The 24,105-nt window shown below is 40.9% G+C and overlaps 1 protein-coding gene across 1 annotated transcript in view; it reads left to right on the forward strand.

The window, feature by feature from the left end:
- Positions 1–9,168: 9,168 nt before the first annotated feature.
- Positions 9,169–24,105, forward strand: part of ntrk1 (neurotrophic tyrosine kinase, receptor, type 1) — a gene marked incomplete at its 5' end in the record, with an annotated part of 39,356 nt that continues 24,419 nt past the window's right edge. The window contains 7 exons of the mRNA XM_079503297.1: positions 9,169–9,380; positions 14,228–14,302; positions 15,340–15,411; positions 18,101–18,169; positions 20,579–20,733; positions 21,644–21,786; positions 22,450–22,588. Coding sequence (XP_079359423.1) covers positions 9,169–9,380; positions 14,228–14,302; positions 15,340–15,411; positions 18,101–18,169; positions 20,579–20,733; positions 21,644–21,786; positions 22,450–22,588 — 865 coding nt within the window. The remainder of the gene's footprint in view (positions 9,381–14,227; positions 14,303–15,339; positions 15,412–18,100; positions 18,170–20,578; positions 20,734–21,643; positions 21,787–22,449; positions 22,589–24,105) is intronic.

Consider the following 24,105-nt stretch of genomic DNA (forward strand, 5'->3'; position numbering starts at 1 on the left):
AAGATTTTGAAAAGAAAGAAGGGCCCGGCTGAAAACGGCGGACGTGCGCATTGTTTCTTTTTTGTTTTGTTGTGATGTCACGAGGTGTGACCATATATGGAGGCATGGGGTGACTAACTGACGGAGGGACGGGAGATGCAGGTTTTCATAGTAAATGAACAACAGAAATCACACCTGTGTGAAGTGAGGGGCGCTAATATATTAAAGTCTAACTCATGTTGATTAGGTAATGGTGATGTAAATCAAACGGTGCCAACACAAACATTAAATGCCATTAACAATAAAGAGACAATTTGTCGTAATGAGGGACAATATGACGTAAATGTCCCCTTCATTGTCAATGGTGTTTTTAAAACAAACATTGAACTAAAAACAAACATTAAACCTGTAGAGGGGCTGGCGCCCCTCAAAAATAAAACAAATCATTGAGATATACAGGTGTCAAGTAAAGGAACAACAGTTACAGACACCAACACGGTATGATTGTTTTTCATCACCAGTCTCTGCTTTATGGAGGACGCCGTATTTCATTATTTGAAGTCACTCACCACTGAGTGTTGGGAAACACTGCCTCGTAATCCCTTTCATGCTAATGAAGTTTATGTTGAAATGAAATGAGGAGTGAATCAAAAGCAAAAGATGAGAGGAAGAAGTAGTGGGGAAAGAGAGCCCTAGAGAAAGTTAGAGATAATAAGAAAGACAGATGAATAAGATGAGACAAAAATGTAAGACAGAGAGAGTCTGGAGAGAGAATGGAGAATGATGGATTATACATTTATAATGGTCAGTGAAGAGGCGATATTGGAAATATTCACGTAACATTCCAAAGTATATTGAAAATTAAATTGAATTGAATTACGTGTGTGTGTGTGTGTGTGTGTGTGTGTGTGTGTGTGTGTGTGTGCGCGCGTGCATGCGTGCATGCGTGCGTGCGTGCGAGAGAGAGAGAAAGCATGAGAAGGAAGTGGATAGAAGAGAAAAGGGCGTTGCCTATGTACAGTGCCCAGCAACATCTCAAGTGTTTGGACAATAAACGACCGAAAGCATGAGAAAACCAAAAAGCGAAAAAACATGTCTCGTCTTGAGTGAAAGAAATGATAACATAAAGTTGCAGAAAGAGATACAGAGAGAGAGAGGGAGTAAAAGATGCTGGGAAACAAAAAGTAGACAGACAATAATTATGGACAAAACTAATGGGGGTTATATACAGTATAATACGACCACACTGCGTGTAAATCAACAATTCACAACCGGCTTCTCAACATAAATAAAGGATCTTCAACTGAAAGCAAATAAAGTAGACAAAAGTAGATAAATTAGGCTAATGGAGACGCTAAGAGTCAGTGAGAGCAGAGACTTTGTTGTTCATTGAGCAGTCTCCACCAGCCCCCCCCCCCAACACTGCAGCTCCTCGAGTTTCAGCTCATCTGCATGAGCTTCTAGCAGGAGCCTCTGGTGTCCACAGCCCAGCTACTAATGAGAGACTGAGATGAGGGCTCTGGTTACACCCCAACCATACCCCCCCACCAAGCTCCCCTCGTCTTGTACTCTGGCCTACTCCAACCCATCGATCCTGGGTTTACCCCTGTGAGTTTCTCACACACACACACACACACACACACACACACAATACGTACTACACAGACTGGCAAAAAATGGTTGGGTGTCTCTCCCCCTCTCTCTCACACGCACGCGCGCACACACACACACACACACACACACACACACACACACACACACACACACACACACACACACACACACACACACACACACACACACACACACACACACACACACACACACACACACACACACACACACACACACACACACACACACACACACACACACACACACACACACAGTTCTGGCCATTACTGGTGGGTGTTGATGATCCAACCAGAGATGCCAATGGAAAATAAGAAGGGGAGGATGAAAAAAAGACGAGGAGAGGAGTGATGATGAATTTGAGACGGCTACACTCTACACCGTTGTTTTGCTTGGTGGCGTATCGATTGGGGAGGAGAGGTTTTTTGTCTGATGAGGGGTCGAGGGGTGCGATGTCCAGAGTTTTGTTCTCTCCACCCTCAGATCTGTAGATAAAGACACTGAACATGTGGTAACTTACAGAGTGCATTGTGTGTACTGTATCTTGTTCCATCAGCTGCACTGAGCTCAGATTCTGAGTTACCCGTGGTCCTTACCTCACAGGTTAGAGCATTGTATTAACACGGCCAGCACTAGGGGTTTAGTTGGGTTTCATTCCCATTTGGAACACCAGTTATACAATGTATAATGTATGGCACGAGCCACATGTCTTTTCGATTGTATAGTAAGCAAGTATACATTTACAAGGTTACAATACTGTAACAATGAGCACGTTATACTCATATATAGTCCTCTATCCGGCTGAATAGATGTTGACTATCTTTCACGGATCAGAGATGATTAATAAGAAACAAACACTTGAGTTCAGAGGCAGCCTGCCAAGGACACTGTCACAGATACACATTTATAACTTACAAATCTTGTACACCGTACCTTCCTTCAAGCACTTTATACTGCTGCTATTCAAAGATCTCTGAATAATCGTACTTTTTGTGGAGTGCCAGGCCAAAGGCAGTGCCGAGACTTATGTTCTTGCACTTGTCCGTCCGTTCATGTGTGTGTGTGTGTGTGTGTGGTCCGTCCGTCTGTCCGTGTACAACTAATCTCCGGCACCAATCGACAAAAAACTGTGCACACACACTCCCTGGATGCCAGAGCAGAACCTCTGCCCCAAATGTTTCACATGGGCCTGTTATATCGCCACCATGAGACAGACTTTTGTGAAACAGTGAAACACATCTTTGGTTCTTTTAAGTTGTGTTCGCGAAATATTTCGCTCTATGGGAGGTTTTCCTTTCAAAACCGAGGTGCAGAACTACACCAAACACACATTTCTCATATTCCATTTCAATTGGCTATGATTGGCTTCCAAACTTTGTGGGGGTGGCCGTTTTGCACAAAATGTTACACATCATGAATGAATGTAGCAAGTTGGCATCCAGGGAAACTTAGTTTTAACACAAATGCAAAAGGTTTAACCATATATCAGCTTCCTTAGGTCATGATGGCTACAACCCACAAGCCCAGCATGGGAAAGCCACCCAACCTGTCGGACATAATGTGCTACACGGAGCACCCCATTTCAGTTCTACCACTAAACACTTCTATACTTCTATACTCTCACAAACAGTTGCATTCAACTAGCCTACACACTTTCTCCAGGAAGTGCTTTTGGATGTGGATGATGTTTGGGTTGCAAAACAGCTTTAATTCAATTCAATTACCCATTTTTCATAAATAAAATTTCCACGCTGAAAATATAATGAATAAGATAAGGTGTACAGCATAGGTAAGGTAATCCATCATATGATGACAATAGACATTGTACACAAGTGGTCCGATGTAAAGCATGGGAATGCTAGAGAACAACAACACATCCTACATGCACACATGGCAACTGTGTGCTTTTACCACTTAAACTGTAAAAGCTTTTCCTTGTACCTGATCCAAGAGAGCTTTTACTCACTCTCACTCACTTGTTACTTGCTCTTATTCTCCTTTCTCTCTCTCTCTGTTTTGCTCTCCCCTTACTGTCTGAATTTCTGCCTATGTGCGCCTCTCCCTCTAAGCTGCCTCATGCAGAAAATTAATATGAAGTGGACACGGACAGATAGTTCAGTTATTCAACGGCTATAACGAAAGGTGCAGCCTTATGTTTCTCTTGCTGTTCTGCTCTGCATAATGTACCACGTACCCTTGCAACCCCGTCACACCACCGTACAGATTCCCAAACAGCATGCTTACAAATATCACCTCCCTGTTTCAATAGCCATTAACGCATCAATGTTTGTAATGGGTCAGGATGACTTAAATCCCAGAAGAGATAAACATTATGTTCAAATACCTCATCATGTAGTGAAGTGAGGGGTGCCCACTGTGGGGGGGCAGTACTGTATGTATGCAAAGAATACAAAATAAAAGAACCTAGGGGATGTGATTACTAGGTTGATATGTTAAAATCTGTATCTTGGCCACGAGGAGAAAGGAGTGATTGTGACTGCAGCAGCATGGCCACTGCGGTTTTGTCCACCCTCCTTTCCATCCATGTGATATTTTGGTGAGCAGAGAGCTCTTGTTTCCCTCACATCTCCTGACATTCATTATATCACATTATTAGTGCTGTTCCTGTAGAATGGTTCCTGTAGAATGGTTCCTGTAGAATGGTCATGAACATTATTAGTGCTGTTCCTGTAGAATGGTCATGAACATTATTAGTGCTGTTCCTGTAGAATGGTCAATTGGTCATGAACATTATATCACATTATTAGTGCTGTTCCTGTAGAATGGTCATGAACATTTCATTCATTATATCACATTATTACTGCTGTTCCTGTAGAATGGTCATGAACATTATTAGTGCTGTTCCTGTAGAATGGTCATGAACATTATATCACATTATTAGTGCTGTTCCTGTAGAATGGTCATGAACATTATTAGTGCTGTTCCTGTAGAATGGTCATGAACATTATTAGTGCTGTTCCTGTAGAATGGTCATGAACATTTCATTCATTATATCACATTATTAGTTCTGTTCCTGTAGAATGGTCATGAACATTATTAGTGCTGTTCCTGTAGAATGGTCATGAACATTTCATTCATTATATCACATTATTAGTGCTGTTCCTGTAGAATGGTCATGAACATTTCCTCAGCAGGAAATAGTTTGCCCCTCTTCCAATCACTGAATCCGTCATTTAAATAGCAACAGCGGGCGCACCTGCAATTTAAACCTAATGGGAGCCGACACTGGTTTTCGGTTTAATTAATGTAATGCCCAAAACAACAACCATGACTAATCCAGAGTCTAAATACAACCCCTTTGGGCTATGCAGAAAAACGAACAAATAATTTTGTATCCTCCTTGTGTATGTATCTGTAATATGTATCTGTATCTCTGTGTGTGTATGTGTGTATGTGTGTGTGTGTGTATGTGTGTGTGTGTGTGTGTGTGTGCGTGCGTGCGTGCGTGCGTGCGTGCGTGCGTGCGTGCGTGAGTGGATGCGTGAGTGGATGCGTGCGTGAGTGGATGCACACGCGTGTGCTTGTTACGTAGGTCCATATGTGTATCTGTGTGTATTTGTATATTATGTGTCTGTTTGTTCCTGTACAGTGCGTGTGTGCGTGCGTGCGTGCGTGCGTGCGTGCGTAGAAGATGGTTACATGGCTGGGATGATGTAACCCTTGTTTGAATCTTGTAATAAGTAACATTTGAATGAACAGAAATTCAAATAAGGCATTTCTGTGTGCGTGCGTGCGTGCGTGCGTGCGAGAGATGTACCAGAAGAATTGAGAGTGTGAGGGACGAACAGCTGTCAAGATATGGTTTGGGAGTCAAGGTGAAGCTTTTGTGGCGAAGGCTGTAATATGCCACAGAGACCATGTATGATCCCCTGACCATGACAGGGGGGTGACTCACAATTAACCCTTTGGGTGACCGTCAATCATGATTTATGAATATAGTAATCTAATATAGAATAGAATGCCCACAGAAAGATTATCTCATTATTAACTTCCAAATGACCCCTATTTCCAACTGAGGAGATGTTGAAAATGAATTATCACATGACTTACTGAATATTTGATTGTCTGTCAAGTCTCAGTTAACTTAAATGACAAGAGGGGGGGCAAGAAAATAGTTCTCTGGCAGGTTTTTGAACATGCTGTGATTGTAACTTAATGATGCAATGCATTTTTGCTTTACATTGGTCTGTTGTAAACTACAGACTCCATATTTAAAGAAAAAGAATAGCACATCCTTATTTGATCTATGGAGCATCTTTTGTGTGTGTGTGTGTGTAGGTGCGTGTGTGTGTGTGTGTGTGTGTGTGTGTGTGTGTGTGTGTGTGTGTGTGTGTAGGTGCGTGTGTGTGTGTGTGTGTGTGTGTGTGTGTGTGTGTGTGTGTGTGTGTATGCGTGCGTGCGTGCGTGCGTGCGTGCGTGCGTGCGTGCGTGCGTGCGTGCGTGCGTGCGTGCATGTATGAATGCATGGATGAATGCATGTATGTATATATATTTATATATATACCCTAACCCATTTCATAAACAATATATTTGAGACGTTAGAGAGGAAAACTTCTGTGCCAGACCTTTAAAGTGCACAGGCTTTGATTTTGAATTTGAGAAAATAGGAAGTATGCATTACAATGTGTTTTGTGTACGGAACCCTGGCACAGAAGGATCTTCATGAGAAGAGAGGTGAGGTTAGGTTGACATGGTTCTAGTGTTTCTATGTTTGAATGAAATGTTTTTAGCTTATATTTGAGTACCTGGCTCGGTGTCTGAAAAAACTAATGGATGAGATGGAGAATTCTTTCTTTTGTGTGATGGACCAAAACCACTCAAAACTCAGAAATAAGTAGCTACAAATATATAAATAGATGGAGATGGCATGTAATGGACAAACTATTCTCATGTTGTGAGCTTTGATGTTGGTGTGTCACTGAAAATGCAATGTAATACGTAACTTTTGTCGAGATACCTTAATGGTGAAAAAGCAGATGAACTACATGAAAGCTATTCTGAAAGTATTGAATCAAGCCACAAGCTATTTGGAAATGAAAGCTAGAAGACACACTGGCATATGAGAGATCATTCACCTGTGAAAAATGGTACTGGGACAAATTATCAAGTGTTTAACATTTTCAAAAAGATAAAATTTGTTAATTATAAAGCGAGGACGTTTTGTTTCTTTGCACTATGAAAAGCTTGATAGTTGATACTTACTTTTACTTTAGAATCTTAATACTTACTGCAACTCTTGATACTTGATACATTTTAACACCAGATGTAATGTGAGCTAATTCAACAATTTGAGTTTTACTTTTACTGGAGTAAAAATAAAAGCAAGACATATGTTATTTTACTCAAGTGTGGCTTTCAAGTACTTTATAAATCATTGTTTATTTCTCTATGTATAACTTGTAAGGCAGAATTGGGCAGCATTTATGGAGTTTATTCATATAAAACCCTTTCTCGTTTATTATTTAACTCTTGATGAACTTCTGGATTTTGTCTGCGCTTACTTTTGCCACTATTGTCTTTTATTATTTCATACAGCTCCCACACATGTATATCCATGCACACGCATGTCATACATGCACTGAAGTCCATTTAGCACCATAGTTGTTGTGAAAAAGCTCTCTCGACCATGCACCCTAGCTGCTGAGCTAAGACCAAGGATGGTGGAAAGAGTAATTAAGTCACCACATAGCCCTGACGACAGCAGCAAAAATGGCTATTCAGCTTATGACCAGTAATAGTGGTCAGTGCACTATGACCTTACTCATGTGTGGAGTGATTGAAAGTTGAAAGGGATGGGGGTGGGGCACAATATTTGTCCCCTGGGTAAAAATTGGCTCCACTCATATGGAAGCCATATGATGGATGGGCCACGGGCTCATCTACAGGCTAATGGTAGTGGTTATAGCATCATTAGCACTGTGAGAAAGGCACTGTCTCAGGCACTAGTAATCAGACTTGTGATTCTAGTTTTTAAATGTTAAGCAGATTTCAGTTAAGCTACTCAGTTACAGAAAAGGATTATATAAAGATATATATTCTCAGCAAATTCAGTTCATGGGATCTTGGATTATGTGCTCAACAACTCTTTGTCGTGAAGTTGCCTGTACAAAGGTCTGTTTTCAGAGGACAGTTTCATATTACATTTTGGCTGTGTTTGAACCTGAAATGTTGTGTTTTCTTGTTATAAAACAAAAATCACACTTGTGTGAAGTGAGGGGCGCTCTTATCATCATACATCACATTCCGTGCTCAGCCAATCAAATCATCACAAATGTCATTCCGGACAATTGGCATCTTCACTTTTTTTTTTTTTTTTTTTTAAGATATTTTTTGCGGCTTACGCCTTTTATTGTTTTTTTTTTGTTTGTTTTTGAAGGGACAGACAGTAGGCTGACAGGAAACGGGAGAGAGATGGGGGAAGACATGCAGTAAAGGCCGTGTCGGGCTCGGGAGTCGAACCCGCGGCACACTGCGACTGGATTACCAGTCGGGTGCCCAGACGGTTACGCCACCACCTGGGCCACATCTTCACTTTTCTACCCTCACTTTTTTGCTCAGCCAGTGAAATCATCGCTATGGGGTGATCATCAGCCAATCAAATCATCGTGTTTGTGTTCACACAAACAGACAAAGCTGGGCATTGATTGAAACCTTTATTTCAGGGGAATCCAATTGAGACCAAGGTCTCTTTTTCAATGGCGCCCTGTATACAAACAAGAACATTTACAATGATTTTACATACATGACATAGACACAAGGTACAAAAAGCAGGTTCAACAAAAGGAAACAATAAAAAATAAATGTTTCGCACTTGTCCACAACCAAGGCCTCCTCAAGCGAGGACCAAAGTCTCAACAAGCGTGGACATTCCAGGATTCATTCCCATCTATCCCGATAGCCAACATCGTAGCTAGCATGAAACTCACACTGTGCACAGGCAGCCAGCCACCCTACTGCATGGCTCTGCTTGCGCCTCTAGCCACTGCTGGGACAGCAATCTTCTCACCCAGAGGCAGGTGATATCTCCATCATCCTACCCAATCTCTTCCTTCTCTTCAAATCTCCCCCATGCTCCTAACATCATCCCTGACACCCCTCCATCTCCCTCCCCCCTTCAGTTTCCGAGGTGTCTGGTGACTGTGGCTCTCCAACACAGAGTCAACTAATGGCTTCTGTTGTCCTGCCCCTCCCTGCAACGTGGAGGAGAAGAGAGGAGGAGAGAGAGGGAGGTTGAGAGAAAGCGAGAGAGTGAGGCTGCAGCCCACCACCAGTGTCCCCAGAGGCCCCTTGCTTTCTTGCTTGCCTGCCTGCCTTCCTGCTGCTCAGTGCAGCTGTGGTTCAGCACCAGAACCCTGACCAGCTGGGATCGCAGCCCTGCCAGACAGCAGCAAGTGGACAGCTACTGTGTGTGGTGGGAGGAAGCTTCCTCGCTCTCAATGTTTCTGCCCTATTAGGTGAACTATACAGCTGCTGTCGTCAAGTGCATCTACGACATCCTGCTGGCAATAAGGAGATCGTTTTATCACTCAACCTATGATGGCGGTGGCAGCGGGAACTTCCCTGGCATCAGCCCTGTCCCTGGCACTACCCCTGGCGCTCACCTGGCTCTGCCTGGCACCGTTGCCTACTTTGGGAGGATGCCCGTCCGCGTGCCGCTGCTCTTTTGCCATGCTGCAATGCTTGGAGACTGATGGCATCACTAGCATCCCAGCGTTGGCACCACAAGAGAGTGAAAACGTCACAGAGATGTGAGTGCACTTGGGTTGGGGTGGCAGGCTTGATTGGAGCCAGTACTTGTGCATGTGCCTTAAAGTGAGTGTGTGTGAGTGCATTGGATTCATTCACATGCTTTGGGTGTTGGTGATGATGTGTGCATGACTTTCTCATGTTCAGCTGATCAGTTAATTTGGCTCAAGTAAAGTTGGACTGGGAGTGCATTTTGAATGGCCAATTTGTAGGTTATGTTAATTTGTATGGTTTAGAATAGGAACACAGATACATATGCTGTTAGATGTATTGAAACTTATCTAACATTTTCAGATTGCTTTGCCTTTGTTAAGGGAGTCGGAGCCATTACGAAATTGCTTTGAGCTTGTTACAAAGTTTGACATAACACATGACATGCTAAAGTTCAGTCGAGGTGATACACTTGAATATCTTTTTTGTTAATCAAGTGATGTGATTTTAACTTGTATACAATCAAACCCATTTTACAATGAATACTGCATTTTGGTAAAAATGTATGTGCAGCAGTAGTTATTCTTAGTCATAGATAAGATCCTCAGTTATAATATCTGCTACCGTATTTTCTAAAGTATGCATGGTGTTGAGTTGTTCACTGGCAAGCAGTGAAGGCATTTTTTTCTGTTGGAAAAAAGGGGTGATCAAATTACTTATTTGATAACCGTTTTATTTGTATGTATTTATTATTATTTTTATAATGAGTCTGACGACAACTGGAAGAGCATGACTAGCATTGATGTCTTTACAGTCAATGCACCATGTGGGTGCCTCTGGGACAAAGGCTCTCACTCAGATTCTTAATTCTGTTATTAGGGCCAACTTTACTGCTGTGAGAAAACAACTCCATTAATTTCTGCATTGTTCTTAATATTTTGTAAGGCTATGTGGTCTCTTAGAAAATGAGTAGAATTATGCAATTATGTGCAAAATATTCTTGGATCTCATTCAAAATATAAAGCATTATAAAGACTTTGAAACTATTGGTGTAAAATAAACAGTGAACCTACAGTATGTCCAGCATATACAATCACTGCTTCCTTTACCACTCCAGTAGTTTCACGGTATAAACTCACAAAAACATGAATGTGCATAGGTGGACATTCCAAAAACATAAAGGTGTGTGATTTAATATTGCTTCTGTTTAATTTGATGTGGATCTATGGATGTCACTGAGAACACACTTTGAAGCACTGATATTATGGAATGCTGTCATTGTGTTGATGTAGGCTAGTAATACAGGTCATACTTCATGGGAAGTATAATTTTGTCACCTTTCAAAGCCCCACCTAGCTCCTGAACACACAATCAGTCAGGGAATGTGATTTAAGGTCACAGTGCCATAGGCCTACTTCCTCCATGATAATAATCATTATTATCATCATGTTTTTAGAGATTGATTGATCATTAATTTAATATATTTTAGAAACATCCCATAAAAGTACTCTATGCATTTAAATGTTATCAATAACGGTCGGTCATTCTGTGAGCAAATCCATGAGCTCATTAAGAAATACTGGTTTCGACTGGTTTTGTCACCGCCCCCAAATCTCACATGCATACAGGTGATTAGACAATTTGATTGCATGAGATGCAGACAGACATGAGAGCTATGAGATCATATATTATGTACACATATGTTTGTTTATATATATGCATTGCTGTCAATAAAGATATCAGTAAATCAATCAAACCAAAATAGAAAAGCCAGACTTTTGACTTCGGTCCATTACAGTGACATGATTCTACAGTTAAGCTATATGCTTTTGTAGAATGTACACTTGATGGTTCACACATTGCATTTTATGTGCAGAAAAAGCAGTGCCAATAGCACTTTTTGAGTGGACCAATATATCGTCCTACAGCAAACGATGACATTCTATGAAAACAAAGCAGCTTCTTCATTGTGATCAGCTGGCTCAGACAAAAAGCGATCCATGTCATTAAGGACTTTTTGGAAAAACTTTCTTTCTCAACTTTTTTCTGTGCACTTATCTGACGTTTCACATGGGTTGGAATGAAATATAATCTGTTGAAACAATGCTGAGATTCACCAATTTGCCAGAGAAGTGGGTTGTTTGAAATGTCAAAGGAGAAATACACCATTTGAATACACATTTAAGCACTTAGGACATTTTTGTACAGTCCCCAGAAGATTAAAGAACAAAAAAGGTGTAGTCTAGAGTAACATTATTCCAAGAGCTTTTTTTTGTAAATACAGTGGCACTTCCATCCAACCTAATAGTTTCATTATGTACTGAACATCGCTGATATTTAACAAAAAATGTCCATTCGTTTTCTGAGACAATGCAAATGGCTACTTGTCATTCTTAGAGGGCTGCTCTGCTCTCTTGCAACTAGCCGACTAAAATGTAGGAAACAAAATGTCAGTGTCTTCTATTCTCTTACTGTTCTCGTCTCCAGATCAATTAGCACTCCAGAAAGAGCCATCTATGAAAAGTTACCTGTGGCTAAACACGTTTGGCTGACCTCTGGGAGAGGCTCGACATTCGCTGAACCAGTCAATCAATAAGTGAGAAGGGCCTCTCTTGGCATTCGTTCACCGCGGCATGCCAGTAAACGACAACACTTCGGAGTATTGGCAGCAAACACAGCCGATACATGGAACAAACAAGGGGCCATTAACTCTGGAACAGCAGCCGAAATTCATCATGTGCTGAGTTATAAATGCAATTTTGTGAATTGCCAGCCATTGCCCTCACCCAGGAACAATAGATGATATATCACCCACTTGGCTCAATCCAATAACCAAGGCCGATGGGTGATCCCGAGCCCACCTGCCCTGTAATCACATTACTGCTGTGTGGGTCAATCACGCATGGATACATATCTGTTTGTTCAGTGCAGCCAACGCATGCAACTGCCAGCTTGAATGAATGTTTAAATTGTGTTATAAACAAGACATTACAGACCTTACAGTAGTTTTAAATATATATATATATATATATACTCTCTCACAAATATTCTTTCTTTATGACTATCTGTGTAATCAATCAATCAATCAATACAAATTGTTCTCTTAGTATATCCATGCAATTCCTTCGTTGCACTTTTGCAACTATGCGAATAAACATAATCTTAACCCTAACCTTAATCTTACAAAAACATAATGGCTAAATGTAATCTTAATCTGAATATTAACCACAGAAATACGATACCTAAACCTATCCTAAGAAAGATTTTATATCAGAAAGGTTTTGTGGGCCTGGGCCGTGGCTCCGCGGTCCAGGCACCTTGGTTGGTAATCCAGTCTGGCAGTGTGCCGCGGGCTCGACTCCCGATACCGACGGCCTTTACTGCATGTCACCGCCCTATCTCTCTCCCCATTTCCTGTCAGCCTACTTTCTATCCCTCCATAAAAAATATAAAATAAAGGTGAAAGCGACAAAAAAAACATAAAAAAGGTTTTGTGGTTGAAGAAAGCATAAAAGCATACCCATCATGACATTGGGATTGTTCACCTACTAATCCACTATAGGACACCAAGCTCGCTGCTATAACCTGCTTAAGTTTTGACCAGAAAGACCTTTGTCAGAAAGCCCCCCCTTTCTACTTCCTTTATGCCCCGTTTTCTGTCAGAAAGTCTTGAGGGGAGACTTCTCCCTTCTGCATAAAATATGAGGTATACCTTTACCTTACTTAATACTCTTCTTAAACATTTTGAGAATTAACTGTTCCTTCTGTGTCTCCTTGGAGTGGAGCTTCTGTGTAATCCTGATTCCTTTCATGTTGCTTGACATTTGCACTCAAAGCACAGAGAACATGCATGACTACATTCTAGCACTCCACTCTCATCATCCTCTTAAAGGGAAACTTCACCCCTTTTGCAACCAGATCTTATTTTAATGATGTTTGGGAGACAAGCAACACTTTCTTCCTGGACTACAATTCCCATAATGCTTTGGTCCACTGCTCCTCCTTGTGGATAGGGGGAGGGCTGTCTTACTGAGACAACATGTAGTGCAAGGACTGTCTAAAGAGGACGAGACGCGAAGACCGTACGGGCGGCGCCATGTTGCTTATGGTGCTCCATGGAAGGAAAGAAACATGCGCAATGGGCTCATGCAGCCAACACTTCCGCGTTCAGCTTCCTTGGTCTCAACTGCGCATGTTTCTTTCCTTCCATAAGCAACATGGCGTCGCCCGTACGGTCTTCGCGTCTCGTCCTCTTTAGACAGTCCTTGATGTAGTGCAGGAAGTAAGTGAGCCCAGTGTCCATGACATCATGGAGCCCATGGACACTTTGAAATATTGAAATATCTAAAAACACATATTACCCACATACGAACCCCAGGAAAGTGTTTCTTGTCTCCCAAACATCATTAAAATAAGATCTGGTTGCAAAAGGGGTGAAGTGGCCCTTTAACAATCATGGTGCATAAACAATCTGCCTAAAAATACATTTGTGTAGACAAGGTCCTTGATCAGTTCAATCCAGTCATGTCCTCAGAACAGTTCATGAAAAGAGTATGGAGGAGTTGGGAGAAACATCCGAGAAGTTGTATTGAGGGGTAAACATTTACTGAGACAAGACGTGAGAAGTCTGATTTAGCTGTCTATTCAAGCAGTTCATGAAAAGATAGTGACCTTGTACTAGGTAGTCTAAGTGCTGAATAGATCCACAGCACACTACTGCAATACTGCTATCCTGAGGTATGTCTGGATATGGCTTGTTCAAGAGTTTCCCATCAACTATTTCTGGTTTGTGTTTTCTGTTTAGCCTTTTCAATATGTGTATTGTGTTATTTTCTTTCATCCGACAGCAACAAGCCGAAGCCCACAATGTTATGTTGCTGATTAGCCTAAATCATTCCTTTTCTATCTTTTTAATCAGTTACATAGAGAATCAAGTTGGCATGGAGAACCTCACAGAAATCGATCTAGTCAACTACAGAGAACTGAAGAACCTGTAAGTAGTGATGGATTAACCTATTGAAACACATGCTAATGAATAATAAAGTACATTACAAACTGCAATGTTGTGGACATGTTTTCAGTCAGTGATACAGAGAACAGTACACAGTATGTGACTCAACAGTGCATTGCCCTCCACTGCACGACTTCTCTTAATATTATCACAAGATTTGCTGTTGCCGTCTGTGAACAGCTAATCTCCGGCACTGTTAACCCGGTCGATGCCAAATTTTGCACACACACTCCCTGGATGCCAACGATGAACCTCTGCCCCAAAATGGCCTGTTATAGCACCACCAGGAGGCTGACTTTTGAAAAACATTTTTTTTGATATTACTCCTCTAGATTCTGTCCAAAAATCCCGCAAATCGTTACGCACTATCTCTATAGTCATGGACCGTGTTCAAGATGGATCGGTCCGATATTTCATACTCCATCCTAATTGGCTAACATAGGCTTTCAAAGGATTGGCCCTTTTGAAACAAAATGCCTCAAATCATGAATGCAGCGTGCAATTTACGTGAAATCTTTCACAAACTTTCCTACTAAGCTGAGGAATATATCCCACCCTTTTCACATTGGCCTGTTATAGCACCACCAACAGGTGGATTTTTGCAAAACACATTTTTGGAACAAAATGCCTCAAATCATCCAATTGCCATTAATGGTGTAAGAACAAATGGCACCCTTTTCACATTGGCCTATTATAGCGCCACCAGGAGGCCACAACCTGACCTGGCCTGGTGGAGACCTGTGCCTAGAGGGGCACTTTTTCTAGTTTCCCAGTGTGACAACCAGCCATTTGTTCCAGGCACTACATTAACTCATGTATTTGAATTTTACATACTAAACACTAAACAGTACATTCAGCATTCATTATACAGGTAGCTGTCATAGAATACAGTTAAAGTGTTTTCCATGATTCTGTTTCTTGTTTATTTCCGGGTGCTATAAATAGTATATAAATACTGTAGTGATTTTTCCTCTTTCCTCCTCTTGGTGTTTTGTTTGTTGTGCTTGCTCACGCTCCAGTACGGTGACATCCTGCAAGCTGCGGTATATTTCTGCCACTGCCTTCCAGTACAACGTCAAGCTCCAGTATGTGTAAGTGTCCTTGTCGCTAACAGGATTATCTTTCCCTTTCATGTCTTCTTGACCTGTGTTCGGGTCAGCCTATTTGTTGCTGTCAATCAATGCAAAACCAACTCTTTAATATGCTGCAACTATTGATTATTTTCTTAGCGATTATTCTATCAATACATTTTTAAAGCTAGTAGATTGCCTATTTTCACGATTAGTTTTCTTTCCTTTAATTATTTGGCCTATAATGACATGCCCAAAATAGGGATAGATTATGAGCTGATTATTTTATCAAATTATCGATTATCAATTCTATTTTGTAATTGATTAAATCGATTTGTTCGATTGACTGTTGCACAAATACTTTAATGGTACATACGTAGTAAGCTGAGGCTGCTTTATATAAAATAAGAACCAGAATCTTTTTACACAGCATGTGTAATAACAATAAACATAGGAATTTGTCTTGGTGGCACTGAAACACAAATTGCATGGTGCATCATTGTACTGGAGCCACAGAATCTCACATACAGTGCAAGGGGACATCACAACACATAAATAGAGTGCAGTAGATAGCACTACAACTTTTAACATTCAGCCACTATCACTGAGGTGAGACAGTAGGTTGTACACAGACAGTTGCAGCTGTAGATTATGGTATGCATTCAGCAGTGCGTTAAGAGAAATGTACGATGGTTGGTTTCTAATACAGTGTGCTGTGCTGTATTTGTATATTTTGACCAGTGACTCCCACTGAGCTGTATTACAGTGAAAGATATTTACTATGATGCAATTCAATCTGCATGATATCAGATCTCAGTCTAATAGTATTTGCAAGGTGGGGCATGGCACACACTACAATCCGATGCCACAGAGTTTGGTTCTGTGGGTTTTTAGAAAGATTATATCTATGAACCCTTTTTCCACAAAACAACCAGAAACCAAAGCCTATATATGTTGTTCTTAATTTTCAACATTTCTTTTGATGAAATTGCCTACTGTTTAATTTTCCGATACTGCCCAGGTTAAACAACCACCAATAGCATGCTCATTGCCCGTAACCATGGAAATATGTCAGTTCATCAGTAGTCAAGCCTTATCGCCGCTATCTTCTTGTCCTCATCATTGTCCGATGTTGTTTACCTGACAGACAGGCAGATTGTGAGGAGGGGGGAGCAGAGGGGGCCACTAGAGGGGGGGCTGGGTCTGGAGAAATTGGAGAAGACATCCACCAGTCACCTTTTACTCGCTCACTTTGGCGGATTATCGACAACTGATGCATAATAAATACACTCCACTAAGGGTCCATTATCGCTTAATCAATATCTCACCAACGAGGAGAAGGGGTGGGTTGAGGGGCTTCTTTGGAATGTAACAGATGTGTCTTAGATTAGGGGTCTCTGGCTACATCCAAAGTAAGTTGTGAACACGGGGGCCCTGCTACTGAAACCGCTCTTTGTGACATACCATAACCTCTTTATTCCTTCTATCCGCTTCATCCACTAGACCTCTGTCCTCCCCTCGTTAGATGTAAGCAGTGCTTGAGATTGGCTAAAAGACTGGGCTGCTATTCCCGGCTATGCTCTCCCCCTGTGGGCCTGGGGCAAAATCGAGCTGGTAATGGATAAGCCCTTATGGCCAACCCATCTGACATGAACTTTTGGGAGCAAGGAAAACAAATAATTGAACCCTTGCTGGCCCCTGTCGGTCCCTGCCAGAGTGAATATGTATCGGCTTGCATGTGCATACTCCCCAGTGTGGCCCGCTGTCATCTTCTGAGGAGGTTTATTTACAGCTTTGGTTCCTTGGCTGTCTGAGGTACATTACAGAGTGGCTGTGGTGTTCTTTCAGCAACTTATGAGGAATGATAAAAGGCCGTGCAGCATAAACTTGCCAAAGGATTATTTTAAGACTTTACAATGAAGAGTTTTAGAATATTGATTATAAATCTGGAGTAGCCACGATACTGGTATTATGTTTCCCTTTTGAGACTTTTGTTTTTATTATTATTATTTTTACATTAAATGGCTGCATTGTTTGAGCCATTACAATGAATTATGTTTCTGGTCATATAATTAATCTTTTAGAACAACACAATATCAAAATATTGAAACTAATTCAAAAGAATATGAAATGCAATGATTTGGCTAATGCAGTTGTTAATAGACCTCTCTAGTGTAGTCAGCATTGAGTATTTTTGCTCCCAGTAGCTTAGCAGTGGCTCTCCTGCCAGAAGTGTTTGTGACTCTGGACTAATCACCTAATGTACTGAACAGTGAGCAAACACAGAGAGGTGCGCCGGTGCTGTTTGTGAATGTAGCTCTTGATGTGAAATACTTGCCAGGGTAATTGATCAGGGCCCATTTGGATGCATTAAGGTTTTCCGCCTGGAGAGTAATTCAAGGCAGGTACACATTGTTCTGAAGGAGTGATTGAATCACAGCATGACTCAACCGCTGAAGCCGACTTGATTCCTGCAATGTAAAAAAGTTTTATACTGGATTCAACAATTAGATTTGACAGTGTTTGTCTAGCCTTTGTTTTCCGGTTGTTTTCAGATAATTTCAAATAATATATTGTTATGGTAAATAGATGGATGAGATATCAGATAATCAGGACCTAAGGAAAAAATTGTATCTGTCTGACATAATGAAAATATTTTCCTCCTCTCAAAATGCAATTATATCACGTTAATTTCCTATCTGTCCCACAGGAACCTGGCATCAAACTCTCTTGAACACATCAGCTGGAAGGTTTTCCATTTTCTGCCTCTGCTCAACCTGTGAGTATTTATTTTCCAAGCACAGTATATGACATGATGATGTTGAGTTCATTCTAAAATGTAAGAAATGACCTGAAATTCATTAGTGAATGTCTCCATGTTGAGCATCCAGTATAAAAAATAAAAACATATACAGAATTCATACAAAACGTATCAATATTTATTCTGATTTCTTTCAAGATATAATCCCCCCACCAAGACTTTTGTCTCCAATGGTGGATATTATATCATTATTGGAAAGAAAATCATGTTGTTTTGACAGCACGGTTTACATGACAGCGAGAGGCAAGGCAAAGCAGCACATTTCAACAACAAGGCAATATAATGCGCTTTGAGCATTTCATGATATCATACAAGATCAGAAATGTATTTTGGCCCTAATCCATTTAAAGCTATACCAACAGTAGTATTTTGACATCAATTATTTGACACACAGGGAGCCAGTGGAAGGATTTAAGAACTGGAGTGATATGCTTCACTAATGTCTTGGTATTAGTAGGGAGTCGAGCAGCAGCGTTCTGAATCATCTGCAGTCGTCTGATTGATTTCAAGAGGATGAAAGTACTAATCGTTCCACACAAAACAAACACATTAGCCCTCATACAGTATACCATCAAATGGAGACAGCGCTAAATTGAATTTAGACAGTTGACCATACATAAATGCACATAAATACTCTACAGCTACAAAGTACACAATCAATATCAATGAACACAAAACTACTCCAAGTAGCAGCACATATCGCCTCTGTAACCTGTGTGGAGGTACTGTAGTTGTGGTAAGTGCATGTTTATATTGGTCCATAGATAGAAACATTGCTGCTTATTCTGGAATACTACATGAACATTCTGCATATTGCCCATATTAGTCTACTTACAAATATTGCACGAAGTCAATAGGATAGTTAGAAAGATGCCTTATGAATGTACTGTATGATCAAACATTAAAACCAACATCTATAGTAAGTTAGTTTTGGATCAAAAAAGCCTTATGGAAATACAGTAGGTTTCAAGTTTGGGATGCATCACAATCAAACTTTTAATAGCTTCCTTTGAGATTCTCTGCCAAGCCTTAAATGCATCCTCTTGCACTTTCAACAGGGATTATGACCCAGACCTACAATACTTTTCTACATTCTACAATAAAGAATATGGACTCTTGGGTTTTGGAGTGCCTGTTTATACAGTAGCTCTACTGTAAATTGACAATTTGGTGGTTGATGGTTTGGCTGAACTCAGGCTCTAGACTTTCTTTTTCTCGTCTTTCTAAATACGATATTGTAATATTTTATTCTGTTCGCACATAATGAAAAATATACAAACACAAGGCATGACAATTACTCTCGCCCTCTCTCGACAATTATGCAGCTAAAGATAAAACTCTAATTACAGTCCTTGCAATAAAGTCAATAAAGAACCAGCCATAATAACTCTCACACTGATGGAATTTTGTAAGCTAAACCTTTTAGGGTACTGTGTAATGATTGATTCTGTTTAAAGATAGTTGTAAAATATCCACTTGATCATTTTACATCTACAACTCAATTATTATCTACAATACAACTTTCAATTCAATTTTATTAAAGTGTCAAATCACAACAAGTTGTAGATTCTCACGTAGAGCAGAGAATCGACAGATATACCACCCTGAGCAAGCAATTTTGCGACAGTGGTAACGAAAATCTCCCCATTAGGAAGAAACGTCAAGCAGAACCCAATAGGGTAGACGGCCATCTGCCTCGACCGTGTCGGGGGAGAGGAAGAGAGCGAGAAGGACAGACAGAGGAGATAAAGGCAAATACAAGTAGTATCAATAGCAATAATAATAATAAATGTAATAGTGTAAGAGAATATATAATATGGTATAACAATGATGTCAGATAATATATAGTGGTATAAAATATAATAATATGGTAGCAGTCCATGGTCGTGCTCTGTGAAGTGGCCAGGTCCACGGTCACACTCTTGATAGGCTCTGTGAAGTGGCCAGGTCCACGGTCACACTCTTGATAGGCTCTATGAAGAGGCTTGGTCCACGGTCACACTCTTGATAGGCTCTGTGAAGAGGCTTGGTCCACGGTCACACTCTTGATAGGCTCTGTGAAGAGGCTTGGTCCACGGTCACACTCTTGATAGGCTCTGTGAAGAGGCTTGGTCCACGGTCACACTCTTGATAGGCAGCTGGGGGTCCATAATAGAAGTCCATGGAACTGCGGAGTGGGAGTCACTTCTTTGTTGATAAATGAATGTGAAATATGGTAACCTGAAAGTCTGTACTCCTGCTTTTAACTCTGCTTTATCATCTCTTCACAATTAAATGTTATGTCTCCTGAAATGGATGGGTTCTTCTATGGCAGATGTGCAGTGGTACTTTGTTCACCCTTGATTATGTCTTTCTGTCCTTGTTCAGAGTTTTGAGGGACAACCCTCTCCTTTGCTCATGCGATATCCATTGGCTCCAGCAGTGGCAGCGAAACGAACGAGGAGACCTGGATAATCAGCCATTGCATTGCTTCTCCAATGACCAGGAAATGTTGCTGAACACCTTAATGATGGATAACTGCAGTGGGTGGATTTTACATATTTTGTCCTACCCTACCTGTATTAACCACTTAAACGCTATATACTTTTTTTTACCCGGTGCCAATGAAGCTGTGATCCTGTTGTGATACTGTTAGTTTCATTGATTCAAATCTGAACACAATAGATTGATTGATAATTAGAAAATAAAAATGCTCTGAAAATACGCCAACACTGACCACTTCCATTGCAGTCATTCAGCTGCTATGTTAAGTGGTCAGATACTGTATATAGGCTGCAAAGTGCGAACACTTTCAAGATTTATTTATTTTATTTTATTTTTTTAAAGATATTTTTGGTGCTTTTTGCCTTTATTGATTGATATACAGTATAGGTTTGACAGGAAACGGGGAGAGAGATGGGGGGAAGACACGCAGCAAAGGTCATCGGGGTCGGGACTCGAACACACAACACACCGTCGTGGATTACCAGCCTAGGTGCCCGGACCGCTAGGCCGGCCCGGGCCCACTTTCAAGATTTTCAAGTGGACTCTTTACTTACTGGGATTCAGTAAAGGTTGAGAACCACTGCTCTACACTAAATCTATTTGGCAAAAATAGAGCTCTGCCAGCTCAACGCGTTTTGAATTTGTAGATCGGAAATGTTCACTCAATGGTTGCACCCAGAATAATAACATTTCTTGTTCTCCCATCACCACCCCATCATCCACATGTGTGCTCTGTTTCTATGATTCCCTTATGGGGGTCTATTTCATTCCCTGTAATATCTATTTGGCAAATAATTTCAGGCTTACAGGGAATTCATGAAATGAAACAGAGCCTTGATGCCACATGTGCTTATAAATATTGATGCACAATATATTCATACTCAAGTCAATACATATATTTATTCAATCTAACAATCGCACAATCACCCTGTGTCCATTCATATGCAGGTCTTCCCGAGGTGACTATTCTCCCTTCCAACAACAAAATCCAGGAAGGGGGCAACTTGACGTTTGAGTGCCACGTGACAGGAACGCCCACACCCATAGTGAAATGGTGCACTGAACACCTGCACTCCCGATACTTTGTGCAGGTAGCGGAGGATTTCCAACATTCATGTCATTCACTGTCAATAACACAGCACTGTCAGATGGATCGATATTATCAGTTTCCCCAAAACATTTTTATTAGTGGAGATCAAGTCCCTCCATTTCATATTCATGGTAGATGATGTGTAGGTGATTTATCGTTTGACCACGGAAACGTCTCACAGTAGTCAAACTACAAAAAACAATCTTAATATTTGGTATAAAGTTCCTTTTGTAACCTGGCATCCCTAATTTGTTTATGTCAAATATTTAAAAAATAAAATAATAAATAGCAGATCTAAAAGCTCACAATGAATGAGCTTGTAGATCGTCTATTTTCATTATTGTCATATGACGAAGGATATACTGTATGATTTGAGTGGTGAAGATTGTACACGTACAGTATCTCTTAGTTGTTTGTGTTCATTTCACCTGGTTCAGTAATCACAACAGGAGATTTTAATGCAAGGTGTGAAACATAGGAAGGAATTGTTACTGTAGGCCTACTGTACAATTACATGTATATGCTTGACAGTTGACATGCATTGATTGACACATTGATTCACATCCATGGACAGTTCAGAAAACATTTCAGATATCCATGCATTGTTGTTATTGACTATGCTGCTGATCATTGTACTTACTGTGTTCTCTGTGGGCTATTCCAGGAGAGAATTTATGGCAACACCTTAGAGCTAGTTCTCCATCTGATTGAGGTTTCCTCTAAAGACAACCTCCACAACCTCACTTGTGAGGCTGAGAACCAAGCTGGGCCTGGGGAGGAGATGGTGCAGTTGGACATTGAATGTAAGTACCTGCAAAAAACCAAAACAGAACAACCACAATAAAAAACAGGTTCAAACCTGCACCAACAGCTCATTTTCTACAACTTAATAACAATATGTGGTTTTGATTCTTTTCCTGGAGTGAGACCTTGACCTTTGACCTTTTCAAACCAAAAGTGAATTATCGCCTTGGGCAGTGATCAATTCCCACCAACCAAGTTTCATGAAAATTTGCCCATCCATTTCAAGTTATTTTGTTCACAGACACACATAGGCCCCTTTTCCACCGGTTGGGAATCTGTTCAGTTTTTTTTGGTTCTTAGTCCATGAGCCAGACCTCCAAAATTGGAACGTTAATTATGAATGGAGTGTGCAAAACCATACCTATATTAAATTGTTATCACCATGAAACTTCTCCAGTTGATTACTTACACAAAGACAATGAGAGCCGGGAGTGATTAATAAACCACCCCAAAGTGTGGTGTAAATTGTCCACCTAAATAAGGAATTCTGCTTCCATCACCTTGCCAGACTAATGATAAATAGGAACACAATGTGACTATTTTACTTTACATCATTGTGATGTCATTGTGATGTCAGAACAGGCCAGCTCCATATAAGTAGATCTCGGCCAGAGCCGGGGCCCTGTCCAAAGCCTGGGCAGAGGCTTTTGTGCTGGTTCTGGACAACGGTGTATCCGACGGACTCGACACCGGGCGCTGCACTCCCTGTGGTGGTGTGGAACGCGTGTGTCGATTTTGAAGTTGGTGGGGCGAACGGTTCTCAAGTTACGTGGATATCAGACGTACATAGACACTTACGCACAGAGACTTGGTGCATTTATAGATAGATTATGGAAATCACTAACATTGTCTAGCTTAGCGTTTCTATTACGATGCTGTCATTTTAAATCACTGTTCAATTATGATCAGATGCAGATGGGAGAAATATCGCGAACAGTTATCAATTAGCCTATTAATTCACCACGCAGAAAACACACTCACTGGCACTGCACATTCAAATGAATAGATATGGATGGATATGGATGAAGAACCAGAAGAAGGAACCAGAAGCCCCCCAAAATAACAGCATTCATGGTCTATACCCTGCCAAGCATGCATGGGGGCAACGTTACTACAGCAAGTGCACAGGCTAAATGAAAGCTGTCAGCCTTAATGGAGGCTAAGGCGAGAGCACACTGTGTCCATTTTCTTTTGCAGGCAGGGTGGACAGTCACAGCAAAGGAAACACTCTGTGGCGAATTCTCCTGAATGGCCATCTAAAAATAAGCGTACCCTATACCGCCAAGCTTCTAATGGAAAGTTCAGACATCAGTCACTCATGACTTCTAAGAATCAGAAACAGCTTTATTGTCACATAACAGTTATATTTATAGAAGTAAAGAAGTGGGTGAAATACAATTGTTATTTTCCATAGAAGAAAGAAAGGGAAGAAGAAGAGGGGCGGAGGGGGAAAGGAGATCAAACAAGAACATAGTACATGGTACATATAGTACCTGAGATAGGCATATAAGAACAT

The sequence above is a fragment of the Electrona antarctica genome (assembly GCF_951216825.1).
Source record: "Electrona antarctica genome assembly, chromosome: 6".
Classification (NCBI taxonomy): domain Eukaryota; kingdom Metazoa; phylum Chordata; class Actinopteri; order Myctophiformes; family Myctophidae; genus Electrona; species Electrona antarctica.